Consider the following 23,250-nt stretch of genomic DNA (forward strand, 5'->3'; position numbering starts at 1 on the left):
GTGCAGGTCAACGCAGGCCCATGCTGCTTATCGCAATGGCGTAAGCCTGTCACAGAGGATTGCTCTCTCAACGGGGGGGGGGGGGGGGGGAGTAGCGTCGAGAGATTTGGTTTTCTGGTATTATAGGCTCGACGAGAGGTTGGAGCCTTTAAATGGCGGGGATTTCAAGTAAAGTGCGTGTAATTAAGTACCTCAACCGTGTTAGTCTCAACGCGCAGTGACAACCAACGAGGAAGAGGGAAGGGGCACGGGCTGGAAGTACCGCAGTTGGTCGAGGACGTCCAACAAGCAAGCACGTGGGCTATCACCGCCAAGCTTGTGTCAAAAAGGTGTCTGGGTTCCCTTAGGCCTCAAGCCTATCGATATAATTGACTTTGTTCCGTTCGTATCAGAACGAGACTTGCCTGGATTCGTCGCTTGTTGACGAAAGCCATGCCTCCCCACTCTCCGAAGCGAACTACCGTGGGTTGCAACTTGACGCGTGGAAAGCGGATTCTTCCCTCGAACCACTCTAGCTCGGCCATATCCAGCTCGAGGCGTTCTCATCCCAGCAGACGTTGGTACGTAGTGTACTGAGAGGTGGATAGCAGCGGGAACTGCAAGCGAGATAACCTAGAACCATGTTTTCGGGGCAAACGGAGGGACGGGGCCAACACGAACCGTTAAGCGCATGCGGGGGAAACCCCGAGAGAAGGAGAATCCGGGGGAGAAAGTCACGGGGGGCGCTGCTTGAAGCGATGTCTGCCCCGGATAAGCCGAGCACCGGCAAAGCCGAGCAACCTTCGTGGGAGTGTAGATCTCGCTCCAGGTAATGCCCAGCCAGCTTTGCGCTCATGCCTCGGACTTAAAGTCTGCAACCATCCTCAATCCCCCCTCTCCATCTTTCCTATCCAGGCTTAACCCACATCTCACAGCTATAGAAGTACAATGGGTATCATCAACAGTCTCATCAGCAGTACATCCGACTCATCAAAAATGGTAAGCAAGCCGCCGAGAACATTGACAACGAAGCCCAATTTCCCCAAGCTGACATGTCCTGAAACGACCCCAGCCTCCCTCCGACTCCCAACTCAACATCATCATCGTCGGCGCCGGTCTGAGCGGTCTCGCGACAGCCATCTCCTGCGCCATGGCGGGCCACACAGTGACAGTACTGGAACAAGCGCAAGAGCTGGCGGAAGTGGGCGCAGGGCTGCAGATCACGCCCAATGCGTCACGGCTGTTCTCGCACTGGAAGCTACCGTCGAAGATCTGGACCTCAGCCGCGGAGCCGACGTCGTTGACGGTGCACCGGTACACGGGCGAGGTGCTGGCACATGAGGCGAATTTCGACCGTAACATCCGCGCCAAGTACCAAGCGCCATTCATCGACCTGCACCGGGTTGATCTGCAGCAAGCGCTGTACGCGCGGGCGCGGGAGTTGGGTGTGACGTTCCACCTGGACGAGCGGGTCGACGCGATCGACTTCGAGACGACGACGATCACGACGCTGAAGGGCCGGCGGGTGAGCGGGGATCTGGTGGTCGCGGCCGACGGACTGTGGTCGCGCTGTCGTGAGAGCTTCTACGGGAAGAAGGACGAGCCGCTGCCGACGGGCGACCTGGCATACCGCATTGTGTTGACGGCCGAGCAGGTCGCCGATGACCCTGAGCTGCGCGCCTGGGTCGAGAACCCCACCGTGCACTTCTGGGTTGGGCCGGGCGCCCATGTGGTGGCGTACTCGATGCGCGGCGGGTCGATGTTCAATATCGTCTTGCTGGTGCCGGATACGCTGCCGCCGGGGGTGTCGAGGCAGGCCGGGTCGGTGGAGGAGATGCGCGGTTTGTTCGTAGGCTGGGATCCGGTGTATGACTCTTCCCCCTTGCACCTCGCAGTGTTGACGGAGACACTGACATGGAAACTCCAGATTAACCAAGTTCCTGTCCTACGTGAACGGCGTAGACAAATGGCGGCTCATGCACCGTACGCCCCCTCCCCCCCACCCCCTACTCCCTAGAGCATGAAACCTAACCCAACTCAGACGCAGAAATGGACACCTGGATCAACGACAAATCCAACCTCGTCTTCATGTACGCACCTCATGCCCCCATCCCTGCCAAGTCCTAATCCTAATCCCCAAAAGCGGCGACGCCTGCCACCCAATGCTTCCCTACCTCGCCCAAGGCGCGAACTCCTCCCTCGAAGACGGCGCCGTCCTAGGCGGCCTACTAGGCCACATGAAGCAGAAATCCGACCTCCCGCAGATCCTAAGATTGTACGAGAAACTCCGAAAATCCCGCGGGGAAGCCATCGTCCGGGAGACATTCAAGCAGGTTCGTCCCCCCCCCCCCCCGCAGCACCAGGGTACAACCCTCACGGTGCCACCGATAATGCACCAAAGCTAACACCAGAGAAAACCCCAGAGAAACGACTTCCACATGCACAACGGCACCGAGCAAGAGGAGCGCGATCAGATCTTCCTCTCGCAGCTTGGTAAGGAACTCAAGGGCCCGTTTCCGAGCCGATGGTGCGTTTATTTTCTCTCCCTCCAAGCATACCAGCCCAAAAAAGGACTCGGCGGAGAAAATAAACTGACTACGAGAAATACAGGACGTGCCCTGAAGTCCAGCCGTGGTTGTATGGCTACGACGCCATCAAGGAGGTCGAGAACGTCGTGGCGGAGAACCCGGCGTTGTTCAACGGGCCCGTCACGGCGAATTTGTAGATAGTTTGGTGCTCTTTTGCTTTCGTGTCTTTGGGACTTTGAGCGACGTTATATTAATTGTATATGTATACTTCGGGATAACCGTATATATGATATGGGCATTCTATTTTCATAAGTTGTTCGGGGTGGGTGATTGAATACCTGATTTCAATCCAGTTTTTCTTCGATCCGTGATCTCGAAAGAAACACAGTTCAGCTCAGTTGAGGTTTGCCTAGCTAGTGAGTTAGAAAATTAATCAGACAACATAGCATTGCTCCATCGCCTCACTCCTCTATGAACCAGCTAAAACCAGAAAAAAGTGACGAAAACCTCCCATACAGGGGCTAATACGTACGAACAACACCTCAGTCACCCATAGTCAACACCCTCACAAGCATACTGATACATAAATCAATTGTCCAGCATCGGCAACCCACCCAAATCATCGAATAATCTCGCGATCCCTTCGAACGAACAATCCGGGAATCCGAAGCCGTAGGCCCATTCCTAGCACCCAGCAAACATTAGCATGGATTCACAAACGCAAGAACAATAGCGAGAATTATTGCTACAGTTCACCTTAGATAAGGCGATGGAGGTAGGGGGAAACCTACAGGAATATCGAACCCCGTCCCACTCGGACTCGTATCCGTGTACTCCCCACCACTCCCATTCCCACCCCCACCGCTACCGCTACCGCCGCCGCCATCGTGACTACTCGTCGACGACGCAAGACTCTGCTGCTGATGCAGATGCGACAGCGACGAGGTGGAAGACGGCAGGGACCGAAATTCTCGAAGATAGTGTTTGATGATCTCGACGGACTTGCGGGCGACGATGGACTCATCCATTGCCTCGAGGATCTCGACGCCCATCTCGACGGAGCGTTGCAGCGGGACGGTTTCCGGGCACGGCCCCAGTTTGGACATGGGGAGAAGGAGCGTGGAGGTGGCGAACATTACATAGGTCGTGTTATACCACCTGTTCTCACTGGGCTTAGAATTGAAAAACACACTGAGAGGGTCTTAAAACACGAAAACGTACCAACAGCGGAAGAATTCATGGATGCGGTAGATGTCGTAGATCACCTCGATGGTCTTCATTGCGGCATCGAGACACTTGGCGATTGTTTGTTCGAGTTCCATTGGGGGATGGCGGAGCTTGCGGGTAAAGTGACTAAGGAAGGGGCGGAATAGAAGCATTTTGACATTGAAGTAGCCTTGCAAGTAAGATCAGTCTTGTGTCTAAAGGTGCGATGCTGGCTCAAAACAGTAACTTACGTATTCCCAAGACCAGGCGTTGTCGGCGTGCCCACTTCGGGTCTCTCAAGGCACCCCCCGTTGCTCGCTCCAACATGTCGGGCTTGATTCGATCCGGTAACCGCGCCATCCAGCGGTCGAGGTCAGTCTCTATCTGGAGAGCTATATGTAGCTTTTCCTGCAATGTGATCCGTGAATGGTAGATCTGCACGGAGACTCTGCGGATGATCTGGGCAAAGTCAACCATCCAGGGAATAATGGCGTATTCAGAGTCGTCTCTTTCGGGCAATGCTCGATTGTGGTATTCGTCCATTCCCAATGTGTCCGGACGGCCGACTGAGAAGCTCATCTCACTGACTTGGTTAGTGCGTCACCCCGCAGAAATGACGAAGCAGCTTACATTTCTAAAGAGAAGAGTCCCCTACAGAAGTTAGTTTCATTTACCCATTATATAGACTGCCAGACTTACCACCAGGTCTTTGAGATCCACCCTGCGCGATGATCGTCTGTGCTCCGTACTTCCCTGTTAAATCCAGCAGCCAAGCACGTACGTATAGCAAGCCCTAAGTACATGTAGGCCACTTATTTAAAGCATCAGCATGTAAGTAGCCGCAGAAGAGAGAAGCCTTCCACTCACTGTTCGGGTTAAGTTCATTTTGACAAATTTTAGCCTGTCCAAGTCAGCGCAGCCTCCGAACAGGCTTCCCTCAAATTACTCACCATGAGATACAAGCACTGCACCGTGTCGAGCGTATTCGAGAAATTCAGATAGTTCAGATACATCTGAGCCTCACCGAAGAGCTTCCTACTCCACTCGAACCTGGTCAAGCCCCCGAGCCTCTCCTCATCCCAGACCCTCACCAAGGCCCCAAAGGAAAGAATACTCAAATACAGAGCCACAAAGCTTGGCTCCGGCTGCACACTCCGATTGAACCACAGGTGATGAGCGCGCTGCAAGAAATCTTCCTTGTCGATCAGCGGATGAATGAAGTGGATATTCTCAAAGTACCCGTTGATGAACGCGTGAGCCTGCTCGAAGTAGTAGTTCTGTTCCTGCATCACCGGCTGCTGTGCCGGGCCCGCCGAACACGAGGGTGAAAAGCTCGAATTGTGCAGCGTCGACACGATCGAGTACCCGGGCTTTTCTGCGCCGCGGGTATGCTGCTGCTGCAGGTGACGCTCCTCGTGGCGTCGCTGTGGCTCCCGCGCCTTCTGCAGGTGTCCGAGCAAGGCAGCGGATGAGGTGCTACCATGGAACTCGATGCCGTTGGTGTGGTGGTTCAGTTCGCTGATTTCATCTTCGACCGAGTCGCCGGCCTCGTCATGGTGATCGTAGAGTGCAGGGGCGTCTTCCCGCGGAGTAGACTCGTTGCGTGGCAGGGACACGGGCGTCGCGTCGATGGCAGCTTGAGGCACGGGCTGGGCCCCAGGGCTTGCGAAAGTCGTCGTCGTTGTCGCTATTTGGACCCTTTGAGACGGCGGCTGCGAGGTAGTTTCCGACTCGACCAAGCGGAGCTTGGCTGTGAGCTCGTCCACCTTCCGCTCTAGATCTGCAACATACCTGATTGGACTCTTAACAAGCAAGACCCATCATAGCAGCAGGTGATTTTTCCCTACCTGGCAGATCGGCTGCTCTCCCTCTGTCGGTAGCTGCCTTGATACACGCAGGTCAGGTCACTTTCTGCGAGTAGGTTAGATAATGATACCTTCCCCAATAGTTGCGTCGCCACTTACTCTTGCAGTGAGAGCAAGGGTACTGTTCGTCGCATTTGTACTTCTTAGATCTACACCTGTCGCAGGCTTGGGCTGCGCGGGGCCGCTTAGCCCGGGGCAGAGGGAGATGATAATCCCCGGGAGCCTGCGGTGCGGGAGATGGGCGAGCCTCAGGTTGCATCATCCATCAAGATTGCGGACTGCATTGGGCTGGAAAAGAGTGGAGAGATGGATAATGAAGGGAAAAAAAGTGGTGGTCAAAGTTGGTTGATCAGTGGTATTAAATGGGCGGATGTGAAAGTACGAGTTTGCGGAATGCTGGCAGTGGATGACGATAGTTGGTGGGAGTGCGAATGGCCACACGGACTTTTAGCGGCGGGATGTTTGGGTGAAGTGGAAGTTTGCCAAAAGTCGGAAATGCGCCGGCTTATCCGGCCATCACGTGGACCCCGCGGGGTCCCCGCACTCTCGGTTTTTATCAACCGAAACATGCTGCTTAATTTAAGAAAACGATATGGATTTGAAGATTGTTCAATAATATATCAACTATGTACAAAGATTACAAAGAGGTTCTAAAGCGGGAAAGCGCTCAATCAATGCAGACGCGTCTTCACTCCCACTTCGCCCACAACCGTTTCCTATAAGGCGATTTCCACATTCAATTCAGCCGCCACTGACTTGACATCGGCCGCATCCCATTCGCGCGCCTCGTCTGGGAGGACAGCGCCCTCATATTTCTGGCCTACCCGTTGGATCAAAGTCTCGATTCCGTCGCCATCCGTAAAGGACCAGACGCGCACAAAGCGACTGGCGAACTTCAGCGCGAAAGCCTGTCCAGCAGGAATCACGGCAGTTTCACCCTCGCGGAACTCAGTGTCAGACTGACCCTCCAGGCTGACGATCAGCGTGCCCTCCTGGACACACAAGCAGTGGTCCACAGACTTGAAGGTCATGTACTTAGACAAGATGGTATCACTGTAGACCTTGGACGACTCAATACTGGAGATGGCGCAGACGCCGCTGCTCTGGGTGGTGGTCACAAATGGCCGGGACATGACTCCCCCAAAGATCCACTTTGGGCCCGTGTTGGCCCGAAGAAAGTAACCCTGCGGGCCTTCAGGCAGCACCTCCTCGTCTTTCGTCCATTCTCCCAGCTCCGGAGGTTGGTAGTGAGGCTGGAATACCACATCAAATTGTTCCTTGGCAGCCATCACCTTCGGGATCAGGATAGACTTGAGATCGCGGTTGTCATTTTCCGGCACCAACACGCCATCGTAGGGCTCGGAAACATATCGAAAGAAATCGACCCAGTCGCCGGGAGTGACGACTCCGTAAGTCTCGGTGTGTGGGCCCATCATCTCAGGGTTATGGATCACGGTCTAGAACATCTGCATCAGTATCAGGTCTGCGGAAGGAGGGAAAAAAAAAAAGGGTTGAGGCCAAGACGGCGGGCCAGACAACGTACAGGAGGCACATATGCGAAATCTCCGGGCCCCATGATGCGACATTTGTCGCCGTTCCATAGCTTCAAGAAACCCTTGGTTACCAAGAAGACGTCGTGGGCATGGTTGTGGTAGTGGAATCCGGGAGCATCGGAGAGGACGGCACCGCTCTGGAAGACCGACATCAAGCCATTGGTCTGCAACGACGAAGCCAGGATGCGAAAGGAGCCCTTGCTGCCGGGAATGGTGATACGTTCGCCTTCCAGTTGGGGAATCGCATAGGGAACCCTTCCCTTGGGAGGCTCATTGGTCCACGTTAAGGACATAATGATTGGGGTAACTGTGAGAAGGGAAAGAGATAAGGGAGAAAAGATGAGCAAGACCGAAGAGACCCCGTGGCAGGATCAATGGATGAAAGCGATGTGGTTTGGGGGGAAAATGAGGAGGGGAAAGAGTTTCGCCGCGGGTACCTTCATATATAAAGAGGAGCGGGAGAACAGGCGGGCGCGTCATCAGGGGGATAGTGGGGGGCAAAACTTCACCATGTTTTTTTCACTTTGCAAGTGACCACTCCCTCTCCCTCGGATATACGGATATACCGTCCCTCTTGTGGAGGTCGGATTTTCCGATCTCTCCTCTTTCCCCGCAATCAGATGATCTTCAAGAGGGCTTCTCCGGGGCATGATTGTCCCGTGGGTCCTACAGACTGACAGAAAGAGTGCCGCACACTGCCGAGGCTGGTCGCAGTCGAGCCGGCCGGGAAATGTCACACTGTGCTCTACTCATTTCAAGCTTCACAAGCCCTTCTCCATGCAGAACCAACACTAGAGTCTTGCATTGTGCTCTCAAAAGCGATATCCTCCCGTATGCAGGTAGGTTGACATATGTCCACAGAAAACAATCCAAAGCGAAGAATGTGAAAGGCTTGGCACTGGGCCACAGAATGAAAAAGAACGGTAGGTGAAAGGCACCAATGAGAACTCATGGGTTTTCCTTCGGGTATACATCTCGCCAAAGAAGAACGGCAAAAAGGCCTGAAATTATGGCTACATATTGAATTGCAGCACAAAAACCTCGGCACGCAGAGAGAAGCGAAGACATTAGGGGCAGCCAGCACCCCGGACTTTCAGAGTCCTCTATTTTTCTCTTTTTCTTTTTCTTTCATACCTTTGAGCTGGTCATAGCCCACGGGGCGTATTCGCTTTCGCTCCAATTCCTCCCCCTCCTGGGCCCTCATCACCGTCTCCAAACCGCCTCCACGACCGGATCTGTCTTGTGTCACTCTGTGATGATACTGAGGTAGAAGAGCTTCGACTCAAGGAAGCCGGGCTGGCAGGAGTGGAGGATCCAGGTGTAGACATCGACACCGCAGTGGCGCTAGTCGCGCTTCGAGCCGCGGACACTGCAGCTGCTGGGTTACAGTGGGTGCAGACGTATAAAACGAACCCATGGCCGCTGCAGCTATTGCAGATCGAACCTCTGTTGGCTGCGTTAGTGGTGACGAGAGGAGAAAGGCTTATTTCGCTGGCGGGACCGACCGGGGTGCGTTTCCTGCGCAGCTGCGGCAGGTCTTCACTGTCTGTCCACCGATGCACGAGTTGTGATCAGGGTCGAGGGGATGGATCGAGCCTGCCGAATGAGACATGGTTCGAGGAACGATAGTAGCGAGATACGATGGACTCAAGAATAGAGAAGGATGGGCAGTTGGAAAGTAACTGGAGACTATCCTCGGTTCAACACGTGCGAAGACGGTATGGTCAAGTGAGACACTGGTACAATGCTGTCTCAGAATCTCAAGTTGGAATTTCTCATCGAGGGGAAGCTTGGTTTATCTGTCTTCCGTCAGGCATGGAACAATTTGAATCTAACTGGGGAAGCGATGCGAGGAAAAAGCAAAAATATATGTCTGCAGTCAAGCTAGGCTGCTCCTTGCCCGGTGCGAATGGCAACCTCACTGTAGACGGAAATCGTAAGACTTACTCGGCCATGGATTGTGCTACCAGCTTGCGAGTCAAGAAAATCTCGTATCGGCAACACCGAATCAAGATCCAGTATTTGCCTCCGAAGTAGATTGCCAGCGAGAGACCTTGGTCACATCCAAATATTTTTTTTTCGGAGAGCCGCTCCAATGACAGGAGCGCGGCCAGTGCGGCCTGGGTCCAGGATCACAAATCGTTTCGCATACTCAGCCCCAAAGGACTAGAACCAGGGCCAGTCTTTGCCTGTGGGACACGCGAGTATACTTCTTCCGGCTATCCAAGAAGACGCCGGTCAAATGAGGTCCCTGTAGATGCCTTTCGACCCGTAGGGCCGGACCCAGTATATGATCGTTGGGCCGGGCATTGATAACCGGACCAGCTGCTAACATGTGAGGCTTGCTCATGCGGGTCGGAGAATGTTGATCTCATTGACACTTCAGTATGGGAACGGAGCCAGCCGACAAAGAGGAGCAAATGAGATTAGAAAAAGGTGATAAAGCGTGCATAGTGCGGTTAAATCAGAAAGAGAAGCAAAAGAAAACATGGGTGAGAGTGGGTGTGATAGAGACCAACTAGGGCAAATAGCCGGGAACAAGACAAGAAGCATGGCAGCCACGGGAGAGTTGTGCTACCTGGCTGGCTAACGATCATCAGCAAGATCGGGAAGCAAACCAGATCGCCTGCTTCAGTCTGATCAAAAGGCTCGACTCTGGACCTTGAGAACGGATAGATGCAGCCCCGTCTGGCGGGTCGCTTTTTTCCATCAAGCAGCAGCATCATAAGTGAGATAACACAAGAGAACCGGTTCTAGAGGGATTCTAACTGAGGAAACAGTAGCACCGGATCACTAACCTCTCAGGACCTCGAGTGCACTCTAGGCGGCTTTTCTCCCCTCTTGGAATGGGTCCGAGGGTGTCGTATGCATGAGACGTGCATATTCGCTTAAGGTAGATCCAATCATTGTAGACCACTTCAATATGCTCCCGGGTAGACTTGACAATTGGGGCCAAATCCCGTTACATGTGGAACTACAAATTCCTCCCTTCCAATGTGAAAGCTTGCAGCTTGTTGCCTTGGATTGTGGATATCCACCCCAGTGACAAAACAACGGTTGCGGCGTTAACGGGGCGGGCACAACTACTGCCCCGGAATCGCGATCTCCTTGGATGAGAGTAAGGACCACACAATGTTAGCAAGTTCAATGTGTCCAGAGCCCGGCGAACCCCAATCGAATAAGCGATTACACCAAGACTACAACAAAGTTTGAGCCGCAGAGAGTTTGGCCAAGGTGATAGTTCTTTACGGTGACAAGGGTGGACAACCCGTGGTCGCAGTGGTGGAGGGAATTGAAACCGCGTAGGGTAAATTTGTCATCAGTTGATCTGATAGTAGGTTGCAACATGGTCGAATCTCACGTCTGGAGGTTAATTCTCTGAAGCTGCAAGTATCCGATCGTATATGAGACCTTAGGGATCCGTCGCGAAATAACCGCTGCAATCGCTGCCTTCCTCATTAGTCAGTGCCTTAGGCACTTTCTCCTCGAGACGCATTAATCTTTTTTCCAATTGTCGACCAATGACGTGACGGCATAGCGTGCTTGGAGAGACTGCGTGTCTGCGGATTGGTCACATGTTATGTGGAATCCTGGATCATAATATGAAACAGGACCATGTTGAGAAAAGAACGGTATGACGCAGCAAAGTGACGAGCTTGGCAGATCCATGATGTCTTAAACTAATGTCTTCTCCGACGACGAGGGTGGCTTGGAACGCTAAAAATATAAGCCGCTTACAGAAACTGATCAGCATGAGCCAAGGATATGGAAGGGGAGCGTCAGAGTGCCGTGAAAATAGTCAAATCTAGACGATGAACTGACAGCGGGTGTCAGCTCTCCAGGGCCGCTCCATGTGGGGACCATAAGCGCAATGCTACGTAGAATTTCTTTTCCTCTGGCGCGGGATTGACTGTTCTCGCACACAGCTGCTCACAAGGAAAGTAATGTGGCTTGCATGTTAGGCACAAGCCGTCGATGGTGATAGGCTTGTCTGATAGGAAGAAATGGTCAGCGGCATGCAAGTACCCGATAGGAATCACGCGCTGGCCTGGAATCTGACTTGGAGCAGGGGATCGTTCATCATAGCCATTGTTAACTTGTCTGATTCAAGCCAAAACAGTGAATTGTATTATTTCGATTTTTCTCATCGACAGAAACACGAAGGCAAGTCAGAAAGTGGAGGTGACTTCAGTTGGTCTACAGTCTCCCGCGGTATTTGAGGATTTTTCCTTGAGCCGAAGGTTGCACAGAGGAGCAAGATTCGGCCGCTCCAGTCGGAGGAAGTGAGGTGCGCGATCAGCTGACTTGCCCAGATGTCCGACGAGCCAGGCGCTAGACTACAACCCATGTCCGCCAAATTATCGGAAGGTGAATATCGATGTCAAATAAGGGAAGCCGTGCGAGAACAAGGCAACTTTTGTGATGCCTTAAGTAGCGAGGCATATTTCAGCCATAATTTGATTATCCAATTGGTAAGAGTAAGGGGGGATTACCGAGCTATGGTCAAGAGCGTTGACGATCACATTCATTGCTTCGAGAGTTTGAGCTGAAAAGTTCTGACCTGTATCCGTCGAACTAGACGAGCTGACCTAGAATATTGGTTACGGGAAAGGCACCAGGCAGGGGACAATATGACTGGCTTGTATTATCTGCCGAAGCACTAGTTACACTCGGCCCAGGGTAGATAGGTGGTTATGACCGTCATCTGATGTTGAACGGTTGAAACGGTAAGAAGAGAACAAAGTGAGTATGGCCCCGAGCAAAAAAAAAGAAGCTGAAGCACAAAACAGAAAAGAAGCTAAGATGACCGGAAGATCCAGTCATTATCCGGGAATGCCGACTGCGCCACACACACTGTAGTTCGTAAGCGTAAGGAAATCATTAAAGCATGTCATGTTACCAAAACGAAAGTACCAATTTCTTCCACAGCATTCTTCACGGGTGCGCTCATTCATGAAAGTAATCTGGAGGAAGCGAAGCCAAAGCGGCAATAGTACCAAGAGCACCTATCGCAACTCCTAGGGCAGCAGTAGCAGCATGGCTGGCGAAGTTGCGCGCAGCAGATTTCTTTACTCGTTTGAGCGGTCGATCGGAACCAGCAAGGGCATTGGGCACTTGACTGGCGGTTGTCACCTCGTTTGCAGGAACCAGGGCTGGATGCGAGCACGGAAGAATGCGGTGCTCGACCGACGGGTTTGGTGGCTGAGTCTCAGAGAAGTCTGCCTTATCGTGAACATCTAGGGTCTGGCTTTCTCGTGAATGAGCCTGGTAAGCCGGGGGTTCTTCAATATGCTCTGCCTTTCTCTTCAATGGCCTGGTTTCTTCTACAATCGGATTGGGATCTTGTTGCAGACTAGAATCCTCCGAAAGCAGCGACAGTGATGTGGTTGGCTGTTCTGCGACTACTGTCGTAGCATGAATATCCTTTTCGTCGGTCTCGATATCCTTGCTTCCAGGAATTGTTGCGGTTGGGTTCGTGACAGCAGGCTCGGTGGTCTCAGAGGTATTTGCAGTACCACTAGCCGCGGTGAGCTCGCTCATAAAGGGGCCATCGGAGTAGTCTGCCCTGGAAGAAATTGGAATAGGAAGGGTATAAGCATGTCCTGGATGCCAGTCGATAGGGGATGTCAAAGGGTTCTGCTGAAGACCGATGAGATGGTTATCGAGAGGTCGGCTTTGTTGACACAACAGGGGTAGTGGCAGCATATTCGTCGGCTGTGGTGCTTGAATTGGAAAAATTTCGCTCGGCTTGACATTGTGTGATACTGGCATTGTGGGATTGTGCTCAGGGACTGACAAGTTTGATGGACAAGCCTGGGATCTAGAGATTGATTCTCCACTTCCCTCTTCGTTTCCGACGCGAGGCTCAGTTGCACCCCCGTTCAATCGAGCCGCCTCCTCAAAGTCGAAAGAGGGCTCCGACATGATCAAATCGCGGATTCCGAGGACATGGGAATGGGAAGAATTCATACTCTTGTACTTGTCAAACTCATATGGCTCATAAGGATCTTCTTCCATGTCAGAGTCCAATGAGCACTGGGAATGTACCTCCTCTTCATCGCCGTAGTCAATCGAATCATCTTCTTCCTCCCAATCCGAGTTCTCCTCACGTGAAGATCCTAAGGAGGACTCGAGTCCAGTCTCTTCGACAAAAACATCCAAATGGGTGACCGCCTCACTAGGCTCCTCATCAAGGATAGTAAAAGCTGCTGGCGGGGTCATCCGTGGAGTTACCAAAGGTTGTTCAGGGTGGTCACAGTCAAGATTGATGGGCATGTTTCGTGATCCATGGTGAGTAGTATAGTTAGTATCATTCAGCATGTTGACAGATTGGTAGAATGTGAGATTCGGTGAACTCTTCTTCATTGGTGAGGTGAAGGGCGACGAGGCCTCTACAACCGACTGATCATCAGAGTCAGAGCGGAGTACTGAGTCATCATCTCCAGAGGTGCTTGCGGCCGGGCATACCGCCGGAGTAATATCCGTATTGGCGTCATTGTCGTCGTCATCCGGGACACAGAATGTATTGGTGGGTGTAGGCCTACGACTAATAATTAAGTCAGCAACCCTGGTGGAGAATCGGAGAATGTTTGACGGAAGAACAAGTGGAAAGCCAACATACGTTGATTGATGCCAGTCAAATTCACAACGGACTTGAACAGGTGGGAATGTATCTAGATGCCAATGAGCTAGTCGCTCGACTCGAGAGGCGTCGAGGTAAGTCCTCAAGCAGTGGGAGAGACTCACCTTTGCCACGAATCACTTCTGTACCGAATGTGATGACATCTCCTTGGTTGAGAAGGTAATCCTCCTCGCTGGGGAGTTTCTTCCCGTTCACGTAAGTGCCGTGCATCGAGCCACCATCTCGAAGGTAAGCAAGCTAGAGAAGGGCCTATTGTCAGTAAAGGCTGCCTAAGTGCCACCGCAGGTCCTTGTTGACATACTTTCTTATCCAGACGTACTATCAGTTGAGCATGGTTCCTTGACATGACACGAGAATCAAACAGTCCATTATCCTGGGCGGGCAAGAGGTTCTTGGATTCTCTTTTGGATGCTCGGCCAATACAAGCATCAGCGGTATTGGGTGTGAACTTGAGGGATCGGCATGGAATTCCGTCGATGGAGGTGAGGGGACGGAGGTTAACAACAGCTAGTAATACCGACAGGTCAGCCATGTTTCTTGGGAGAGTAGCGAGCCAGTCCAGGGGGGCCACATACCTTCGGATACGGGCATGATGTCGATTTCTAAAGCAGATACCTCTGAGCGCTACCGATCACCAAGCCTGAATAGGGGCAGTACTCAGTAGGTCTGGTGTGATACGGTTGGAGTGCTTCCAGGAAGGTCACGCAAGCAGATACCCAAGCTTTAAAGCCGCACTTAGGCGCTCACCTGTCCCAAGGCTATGCTCCGACACGTCGATAGGAGCCTGAGCCAACCACGTACAGACCCCAGTGATGAAGACTGATGAAATGTCGACCAGAAGACCCAGTGGCAGAGAGGGGTTGAGACAAAGCTGATGAGATGGGATGACGGGAGACTTTGAGCAGGCTGAAGAGGGGCAGGAGCAGACCACCGGGCCAACAAGACCGTCTACCCGATGCAGTCAGCCCGAGGTCAGTGAACAGACGGTCGCTGTGGAGTGGAGTATAAAGTAGAATAACAGAGGAAGGAAACTGTGTATCAGTGTAATCGTTCTCAACTACATACCGAAGATCAAAGGAGCGTTGGAGGAAGGTTGATGACGATGATTATGATGAAGATCCAAGACTGGTGTTGCTGATATGTAGTTCGTTAGTCAGATAAGGAAGGGGGGGGGAAAGGGAGGAAGTCGGGGTGTGGGGGACAGAAGGAGAGAGGCAGAGAAAAGAAAGAGGGGTCCAGACAATGAAATGATCCCGGATATTGACCCGACGATAGAATGGACAGTTGACTGCTGATCTTGAGAAATATCTGGTGGATCGATATTCTCGTACAAGCAGTGGCACACCTGTAAGTTGAATGAATGCCTTCCAACTTACTCTCTACCTCTAACTAACTAGAGAGATAATGAATGACGGTGATGGCGAGCGGCGATCACTGATAGGCGGACAAGTGGGGGGGGTTTCCCGTCAGGTGGACAAGGCCTAATCCCAATCCAGTCATTAACATGTGACCAGGCTTCGGATTAGTCTATCCATCCCGGATCCATTCCGTCCTTAACAATCGAATCCATGATACCTACACGAACTGCCCCCTCCTCTGATAGAGCAGCACATTACCTAGAATTTTATCCAGTCATTTTTTCTCTAAAGATAAATGATAAGACCATCGTTCTTCTTCTCGGCTGCTGTCTCTTCCGCAGTACTATAATACATTGGTGTTTTCCCCTCTCCCCCATCCGTCTCCCTGACGATATCTCCCACCTCGGGATCGACATCCAGCCATACCTGTTACAATCCACTCCAGAACGTTTCAACATCTTTCAAGCCATTCTTTCTTGACAAAGGAACCCGGTGCGCAACCGGACATTCAACGGATATAAGAAAACCGGCCCAACGCGGAGAATATCCTTTAATGACACACGGTTGCAGAAGCAAGGGACGAAAAATCAAACAAAGGAAATCCATACACGATATATCGATGAGAAGGAAGAGTAACACAAGTCGTAGAATAAATACACACAGCGGATGAGTGGCCCAGGCGCCCTAAAAATACCCTAGACAACCAGGGTGGAAAGATAACACAACCAGGCATAAATACTGCCTACAACACTTAATGGATCGAAAGGGGATGAAAACGACGGTGAGGGAAGGAGAAGGGGCATTATGTCGAAATCATATCAGGGGGTCGGGTTTACAGACTGGGGGCGCCGAAGCCACCAGCACTCATGCCCTGCAAGCGAGCAGCGAGCTGGGGGTACTTCTCTTGCACCTCCAGCTGCGTACGAGTCGCCTCGGCATAGGAAATAGCGTTGATGATCTCAGCCTCGGTGCGAGCAAGTTCGGCGGCGCGCTCGAAGTATTTCAGGGCCTGGGACACCTTGCCCTGCTGCAAGAGCAGCTGAGCCATGGTACCCACGGCAATGTCGCACTCGGGGTCAACTGTCGTCAAGTTAGTACACGATGGCACACCACACACTTTGCAAGGAGCGTAAGGAGACTTACTGATCAGGGCCTTCTGGCAGAGGTTCTCGGCCTCCTGGAAGTCATGCTTCCACTGGAACAGGGCAAGGGCCTTGTTGATGAGAGGCAGGACATTGATGCCCATAGGCTTGCTCTGCTTTTCCATCTCAACAGCCTTGTCGAACTTCTCAATGGCCTCCTGGAAGTTCTGCTGGTCAAGGAGGAGTTCACCGTAGTAGTTGTAGACATCAGGAACATCTTCAAAGTTCTTCACGGACCTCCGGAAGGTGGCCATGGCGGAAGCGACAGAGCCCATCTTGTACTGGGTGACACCGAGTTGGATGTGCGAGTAGATGAAGGTACGGTCGAGGTCGATCGACTTCTGGTAATCCTTCGCAGCCTCGGCAAACTCTCCAAGGATGAAGTGGAGCTGGGCACGGTGGTAGTAGATATCGGGGTCGTCCTTATTGTGGGTAATGGCGAGCTCGAAATCATCAGCGGCAGCATCCTTGTTTCCTGTACAGATAATTAGCCATGCATGAGACGGATCGTAAGAATGACATACCGAGTTCCAAGTGCAAGCTGGCACGCTTGATGTAGCTCTGGACCAGAGAGGGCTGCAGCTCAACACTCTTGTTCAGGTCCAACAGAGCAGCCTGAGCATTGCCTTCCAGGTAGGTGAAGGTGGCTCTCAGGTTGAGGGCCAGAGCTTCGAAGTCGCCAAGGTCGCCAACTTCGAGGGCCTTCTCGAAAGATGTAGCAGCCTCTTCGTAGCCATCACCTGTCTTCTTAGCCATCGCAATCAGACCCTTGCGCAGAAGCCCCTTGCCAGACTCCTCACTCAGCTCGGCGGACTCGTCGAGACCCTCCGGCAGAGGCCGGGGACGGAAGCTTTGAAGGTAGTTGGAAACGAAAGTAGGGCTGGGCAGCTTCTTGCCCTTGGCCTCGAGAATGTCCTTTCCTTTCTTTTCGGCCACCTTCTTCAGGAGTCTCTCGAGGGCAACCCGGCTGATCTCGTTAGAGAATCCGTCAATGATGCAGCTGGCGGTGAAGTCGAGAAGAGCCTCGCTGTACTTCTCGAGATGCTCATATGCGATAGCGCGGCGGTTCAGGGCCTTGACGTATTCACTGTCCATAGCAAGCGCGGCGCTGGTGTCCTCGACGACCTTCTCCCACTCAGACAAGACGTTGTAGCAGGCAGCACGGTTGGAGTAAAAGACGGGGTCGGGCTTGCAAATGATGGCCTTGCCGTACAGTTCAATGGCCCGGTTGTAATCCTTGGAGCCATACGCCTTGTTTCCAGCCGCCTTCAACTTGGCAGCGTATGCCTTCCTTACCTGCAAATCGAGGGACAAAATCAGCATGTGTACTCAACCTGTAATCCGCATCGTAAGGAATTGCGCACCTCTTCAGACAACTGGTCAACAGTGGTCTCGTCGACTTCGGGGATCTCATCGGAAGGCTCTTCCGTCTTCTTCGCAGTTTGCTCTGGGAGATAAGTATTAGTCGGAGCTTTGATTAGCGACCGAGACCGGACGAGGTCAATGCACTACATACCCTCTGGGACAGGAGCAGCCTTGGCCTTCTTTTCCTCCTCGGCCTTCTTCTTCTCCTTCCGTCTCTGGTTCTTGCTCTTCTTCTTCTCTGTGGGGGCGGCAGCGGTGGTAGGGCGACCGGAATCGGAGAGGTAATAAACGACACCCGCGCTAGTTACAACGACAGCGACACCGGCGATGGTGTAGACGAGAGCCTTGTTCTCCGACACCCATTTCGAGATGCGATCCCATACTGATGCTGAGGAGGAGGCGGGGAGGGAAGTGGTGTCGAGAACCACGTTCTTTGTTGGCTGGGGCAATGGCGATGCGCTCGACATGATGACCCGTAGAGGAACCCGTTATCTTAGTCTGGTCTCTTTTTTATCTATATTTCTGGACGAAGTCAAGTTAGCCCTGCGGAAGACTGGTCAAAGTAAAGGCTGCAGTGGAAGTGACCAACCGTCCTGGACGCAGGGTAAGAGCTCGTCGGCAGAATGACTGCTTGGCTTTTGGGGGGGGTGGAGATGGAAGAGAGCGAGGAGAGAGAGATGATGCAGTTTGAAAAGTTATGCGTTGCGATGTTCCGGCGACGCAGCGGGCTTCCCGAGCTCCTATGGGCCAATCACGCTCGCGGCAAGGGGATGCTCCGTCAGCTCCTGGTTCGCTCCACCACCGCATCTTCGTCATTCTCTTCTTCCTTGATCGAGCGCGAGTTTGTTGTTCCCAGACGAGGGCTCGCGAGTCGATCAGACGCTGGGCTCCCTGTGAGTGCTGAATCGACCTCTTCGGGACGACATTGAAGCTCGATCCGTCCTCGAGGCTACTAACAAGACAGCGTCCGGCGGAAGTGGTACACCACGCGATCGGTCAGGTCACGCCAGGGATACAATCAATGGCTTCCGATCCGCTTACCCAGGACTTTCAGATCATATCGTCTCTGCGCTATGATCCTGCGCTCCGTGATCTAAGCACTAAAAACGCTGCAGCCTCGGGTTCTCACCCTTCCAGCCCCCCGTACTACCTGCTTCCCTATCACCAAGCACGACTACGTAACGCTGCAAGATGCTTCGGCTGGGAAAAGGCCTTGATGTTTCTGCAACAAGACCCGACCGAACTTTCTCGGTTTCTTGACAATTTTGTCTCGGATAAGACGAGACCTTGGCGGCTTCGGATTGTGATTGACCGCACGGGAGCTTGCAGTGTTGAGGTCAACCCGACAACATCGATCGACCCATCGAATTTGCTTGTTCCCGATCAAGCACATACACAATCGAATCTATGGAATGTCTATATTGACAGGGAACGTTTGACTCCCTCGGCATTCACGACCCATAAGACCACCGCCCGCGATCTCTACAATGCTGCACGGATCAGGGCGGGGATCATGTCCCCGTTAGATCAGGCCGAGGTGTTGCTTGTGAACCCTGGGGGTCATATTATGGAAGGGAGCATCACCACACCCTACTTCCGTCGCAGGCGATCTACAATTGAGGATGGTGGTCTAGAAAGTGATCCTGATTCTGACTGGGTCACGCCTCCCCTCTCGAGTGGTGGTAACGCGGGCACAACCAGACAATATGCTCTGGATGAGGGATTTTGTACCGAGCAGATCGTCAATGCCGCGGACTTGATTGACGGCGAAGAGTGTTGGCTCAGCAATGGTGTCAGGGGCTTCATCCGCGGTAGGATTGTCCTGAATAGTCCCAGTGGACACCGGTCCTAGTATCACAGGGCGATAGACGGTGTATGGGGCTTAAGCGACGGTTTGTACATGATATAAAACATATGTACATTGTATAACATCTAAGAAACTCCAGATATGCTTCCATTTTGCTAATCTGTTGCGCCACGCAGACATCCTGGCGTGCTCTTCAGTGATAGGTCTCGGATGATGTCTTCGTTACCGCCGAGGGAACAACAACCTTGTGAAAGTCTGAGGAGGTTGCAGTATGCGGAATGATGGCATAGACTAAGGTTGATACCGGATAGAGCGCTTTTGCTGTCACTACTGCGCAACCTCCGGGTAAACTGTATACCGTACTAAGGTCGTGACAAACGAGGTGATGGCGCAGTCTAGCCTCTTCACATCCAATAAGGAACTGGCAATTGACGTCAGATGCTGCGCCCGTCGTATGAGGAGCGTAGTCGTGTCTCCCAATCAGCCCTGAAAGTTGTAAAACATCGATGCAGCCTGAGACGCGGCGGGTGTAAGTCTCGCCGTCTTCATAGGCAGATCGCATGGTCGCAATGTGACAGCGACGGCAGTGTGATTGGCCGAACAGGGTGGGAGAATCAGATGATGCAACGATTGGAACGGGCGAGACGATGAGTCAGCATCCCCGCATTCTCAAATCGGGCTAGCGTCGAGTTCTCCCAGAAGCTGACAGAATTTCTTCCTGTGCCGGAGGTTCGGGCAGTTTTGTCCGGCCACTGAGACAGGCGATTGAGCAGACGAGCTGATCATACAAAACCTTACTTGCTATTGGAACTTAAACAAGCAGCCTCGCCCAGATTCACAACGCCACCATCCACCCAGTCCAGCTCCCAATCCCATCTACTCAGTATCCATCCATCGACTTGTCAGTCTGATCAATCCATCAATCCATTCCTATCCAATCTCTTCTGTATGCATCAACAGCTGCAAGAATGAAATTCTTCGAGAATGTCTTCACATACGACTACTCCTTCCCGGCCGTGTCGCTGGCTTACTTCCTCCGCTATCCCAATCCGTACTCTCGCCATGTCTTAACAACCGATGTCATTGACCGCTATGTCGATCCAGAAACGAAGCGCCTTCACACGATCCGCCTGCACCTCAAGAAGTCTAAGGTCCCGTCGGGTATACTGAAGTTGCTGCCGAAGGGGATCGGCGGCTCGGACAGCTCGGGACAGAGCTATATCCTGGAAACAACCACCGTCGACGTCAATGAAGGCTGGATGAAGACCGAGTCGCGCAACATGGAGTGGACTGGCATCCTGAGTGTGGTGGAGAAGCAATTCTACCAGCGCCAGCCGCTCGACGGGGCTCTCGACAAACCCCAGGGTCTTTCTCTCGACGGAAAAATGAGCGAGCAAACGACCGTCAAGACAACCGTCACGTTCCACTCCCGATTCGGACAAGGGAAGCTTTTGGGTCGGAGAACGGCGGACACTACCGGTGACCAAGTGGGCGAGATTGAAGACGAGGCTCCCAGGAGAGGATTCTTTACGTCGCTGTCCACGGCAGGCATCCAGCGCACAATTGAGCTGATCGGATTGAACCGTACTCGGGATGCTATCGCCAAGAGCAAACAAGGCATGAATATCGTTTTGGAACGTCTGCGCGGCGGTGGCATTGTCGGTGTCCTCGAGGGCATGCGCCAGGACCGGGAAGCCATTGTTGGGGGTGATGGCCCGTGGAAACGCGTTTGGTTAAGGGGTAACGCGGACGATGATGAACATTGACATTGATTTTTGATCGAGTGGAAGTGATACACTTGAAATAACTATATATGCGACATTCCAGCGTGGAGTTTTGGCGTTTGGGCCATTTTTTTTTTCGGTTACTGATTTCTCCAGGACACTCTCCCACCCCCACCCATGCATCTTTCTCCTGATTGACTACTGCTATCATGAACATCACCACCTTCACGTCTTTTTCGACTGATTGACTACTGCTATCATCGACGTCATTCACACAAGCATATTCGAGCATATTTGGAAGGGAAAAGAACACGGAACAATCGTTGTGTATACTAGGAAAGAAACTGTCTATCGGATATTTTTGATCTTCCGGAGGCATCTTGTACAATATCATTAAAGTTTCAGTCATCTTTTGAACTCACCCGCGGGGCTCGATGCTTTAACCCGAACATCTATATCATTGTTAGGCACCATAGTCGATTCGCCACGGTTGCGTGCATTTACCATGCCCAACTGCCACTGACAACAATCCTGCCTTTGCATCAAGCACCCAGTCACGCATCCGCCTCATTCATCACATCCGTGTCCATGCAGACCCGACACCTGATACCAAAGCCATGAGGCCTATACAGCACAATCCAACCACCAAACCACCACTGCAGCCAAGGCCCTCAATCTCCCCACCAGGAAAGTCTTCAGGCTCATTCCCAACGGAGTCCGGAGTATATAGTCGCGGATTCCCGCATCCCCAGCACAGCAAAGTAGCCGCGCGTGTAACACCAGCCTGATATCATAGATATAAAAACAGCACATAACCCAGAGGCACCTCAATCGACCCTCCACCGAAGGATAAAGCAGACACCAACACCCCAATCATCATCTAACGACCCAACTAACAAGACCACCAAGAACGATGCCCCCAACCATCGAAGACCTAACCGGCCGCTGGTCAATAGCAAGTTCTCCCTCCCAGTACCTCCCTCCATCCAATAAGATCTCCATCCAAGCACAAGCACCAAGCCCAAGCCCAAGCCCCCCAATCCAACCAGGCCCAAGCCAATGAACCATACCATATAATTAACCACCCCGCCGCAACGGGCCTAAAGGACAAATCCCTAACAAGCGACCTAGACCCGATCCTCAAACTCGTACGTCCCTCCATTCCCTCCCCCTCAGAAACTAACAACCCCTGGGGGAAAAAAAAAGCAAGGAATCCCCTGGCTCCTCCGCAAAACCATCCTCTTCACGCCCCTAACCATCGAAATAACCCACACAATCACCACAAGTACCCCCAAAACCCCAGACACAAACCCAACCCAAACAATCCACTTCTCAGCGCAAAGCCACACGGCCCTGAAAACCGCCGCCGCGAATCCACCGTCTGATATCCGCCACTTCGACGGGCGGTTCTACACGCAGCGGAATTTTTTGTTCGGGAGGATTGAGTGTCGGAATCGGTATATTGTTGGATCAGTTTCTGGGGAAGGGTGCGCGGCCAAAGGGAACGGGGTGGGAGTTAGGCCGAATGTCGAGTTACAGAGTACGGGGCTGAGCGAGGGGGATGCGGGGATCGCGATTCGGTTTCTACGGGGTCAGGTGGAGGTTGATGGCGTGACGCCCTCGCCTGGTTTTCTGGTGGAGGGGCCTGTGGTTTTGGATGTGCGGTTGTTTGAGCATGGAGAGGGAGAGGGGCAGGGGCTTTGGGTGCATGTTTTTGATCGGAGGGAGGGCGGTGGGTGGAGTTCTGAGCAGGTATGTCTTTCTTTTTCTTTTACTTTGTTGTTTGGTGAGATGGTGCGAAGGTTTGCTGAGAGTTCATTGATATAGATTTGGGGCTTTGAGATGATTGGCGGGGTGAGGTTGTATACGCGGCGGGCGGTTGTGACGGATGGGAAAGGGGTCTTTAAGCTGGCTCGCTTGGTTTATAGACTCGTTGAGAGCTGAAGGTTTCTCTTTGATCGATTTATTGGGTTTGTGTGCTATGGGCAGTAGGCGGAGATGTATTGTTGCAGGGATTGGTTTCGATTTGAAATTCTGTACTAGCTACTGGCGCTGTGGGAAAGTGTTGGCTACAGAGAGG

General features: G+C 52.5%; 7 protein-coding genes across 7 annotated transcripts; 4 read left to right on the top strand and 3 right to left on the bottom strand.

Moving 5' to 3' along the window:
* Window positions 1-927: 927 nt before the first annotated feature.
* On the top strand, window positions 928-2,704 carry BO97DRAFT_422702 (putative monooxygenase; the record flags this gene model as incomplete). Its single annotated transcript, XM_025696816.1, has 7 exons — window positions 928-978; window positions 1,052-1,845; window positions 1,907-1,962; window positions 2,021-2,069; window positions 2,123-2,312; window positions 2,403-2,506; window positions 2,590-2,704. The coding sequence occupies 7 exons, from the start codon at window positions 928-930 to the stop codon at window positions 2,702-2,704; spliced, it is 1,359 nt and encodes a 452-aa protein (XP_025553429.1).
* A 391-nt stretch (window positions 2,705-3,095) lies between these two features.
* On the bottom strand, window positions 3,096-7,424 carry BO97DRAFT_432956 (RmlC-like cupin; the record flags this gene model as incomplete). The annotated part of the gene is made up of 12 exons (XM_025697574.1): window positions 3,096-3,191; window positions 3,299-3,665; window positions 3,729-3,903; window positions 3,965-4,296; window positions 4,344-4,364; window positions 4,413-4,524; window positions 4,581-4,614; window positions 4,664-5,493; window positions 5,561-5,593; window positions 5,678-5,825; window positions 6,313-7,035; window positions 7,122-7,424. 12 exons carry the CDS (start codon window positions 7,422-7,424, stop codon window positions 3,096-3,098), a joined length of 3,174 nt encoding a protein of 1,057 aa, XP_025553430.1.
* Window positions 7,425-12,078: 4,654 nt separating this feature from the next.
* Window positions 12,079-14,365, bottom strand: BO97DRAFT_412609 (FHA domain protein; the record flags this gene model as incomplete). Its single annotated transcript, XM_025696246.1, has 5 exons — window positions 12,079-13,672; window positions 13,754-13,805; window positions 13,879-14,011; window positions 14,076-14,281; window positions 14,350-14,365. The coding sequence occupies 5 exons, from the start codon at window positions 14,363-14,365 to the stop codon at window positions 12,079-12,081; spliced, it is 2,001 nt and encodes a 666-aa protein (XP_025553431.1).
* A 1,423-nt stretch (window positions 14,366-15,788) lies between these two features.
* On the bottom strand, window positions 15,789-18,383 carry tom70 (putative mitochondrial outer membrane translocase receptor (TOM70)). The gene is made up of 5 exons (XM_025691076.1): window positions 17,791-18,383; window positions 17,639-17,721; window positions 16,799-17,570; window positions 16,276-16,749; window positions 15,789-16,212 (listed from the first exon to the last, which is right to left on the bottom strand). The coding sequence occupies exons 1-5, from the start codon at window positions 18,104-18,106 to the stop codon at window positions 15,965-15,967; spliced, it is 1,893 nt and encodes a 630-aa protein (XP_025553432.1). The 5' UTR covers window positions 18,107-18,383; the 3' UTR covers window positions 15,789-15,964.
* Window positions 18,384-18,480: 97 nt separating this feature from the next.
* On the top strand, window positions 18,481-19,610 carry BO97DRAFT_404260 (uncharacterized protein). Its single transcript, XM_025694926.1, has one exon. The coding sequence runs from the start codon at window positions 18,661-18,663 to the stop codon at window positions 19,489-19,491; it is 831 nt and encodes a 276-aa protein (XP_025553433.1). The 5' UTR covers window positions 18,481-18,660; the 3' UTR covers window positions 19,492-19,610.
* Window positions 19,611-20,219: 609 nt separating this feature from the next.
* On the top strand, window positions 20,220-21,608 carry BO97DRAFT_404261 (MSF1 domain protein). The gene has a single exon (XM_025694927.1). The coding sequence runs from the start codon at window positions 20,415-20,417 to the stop codon at window positions 21,210-21,212; it is 798 nt and encodes a 265-aa protein (XP_025553434.1). The 5' UTR covers window positions 20,220-20,414; the 3' UTR covers window positions 21,213-21,608.
* Window positions 21,609-22,276: 668 nt separating this feature from the next.
* BO97DRAFT_340573 (uncharacterized protein) lies at window positions 22,277-23,114 on the top strand (the record flags this gene model as incomplete). Its single annotated transcript, XM_025691603.1, has 3 exons — window positions 22,277-22,318; window positions 22,377-22,922; window positions 22,998-23,114. Coding segments are annotated over 3 exons (705 nt in total), but the record flags the coding sequence as incomplete, so codon positions are not given.
* Between the last annotated feature and the right edge of the window lie 136 nt (window positions 23,115-23,250).

Source organism: Aspergillus homomorphus (genome assembly GCF_003184865.1).
Source record: "Aspergillus homomorphus CBS 101889 unplaced genomic scaffold BO97scaffold_9, whole genome shotgun sequence".
Classification (NCBI taxonomy): Eukaryota; Fungi; Ascomycota; class Eurotiomycetes; order Eurotiales; family Aspergillaceae; genus Aspergillus; species Aspergillus homomorphus.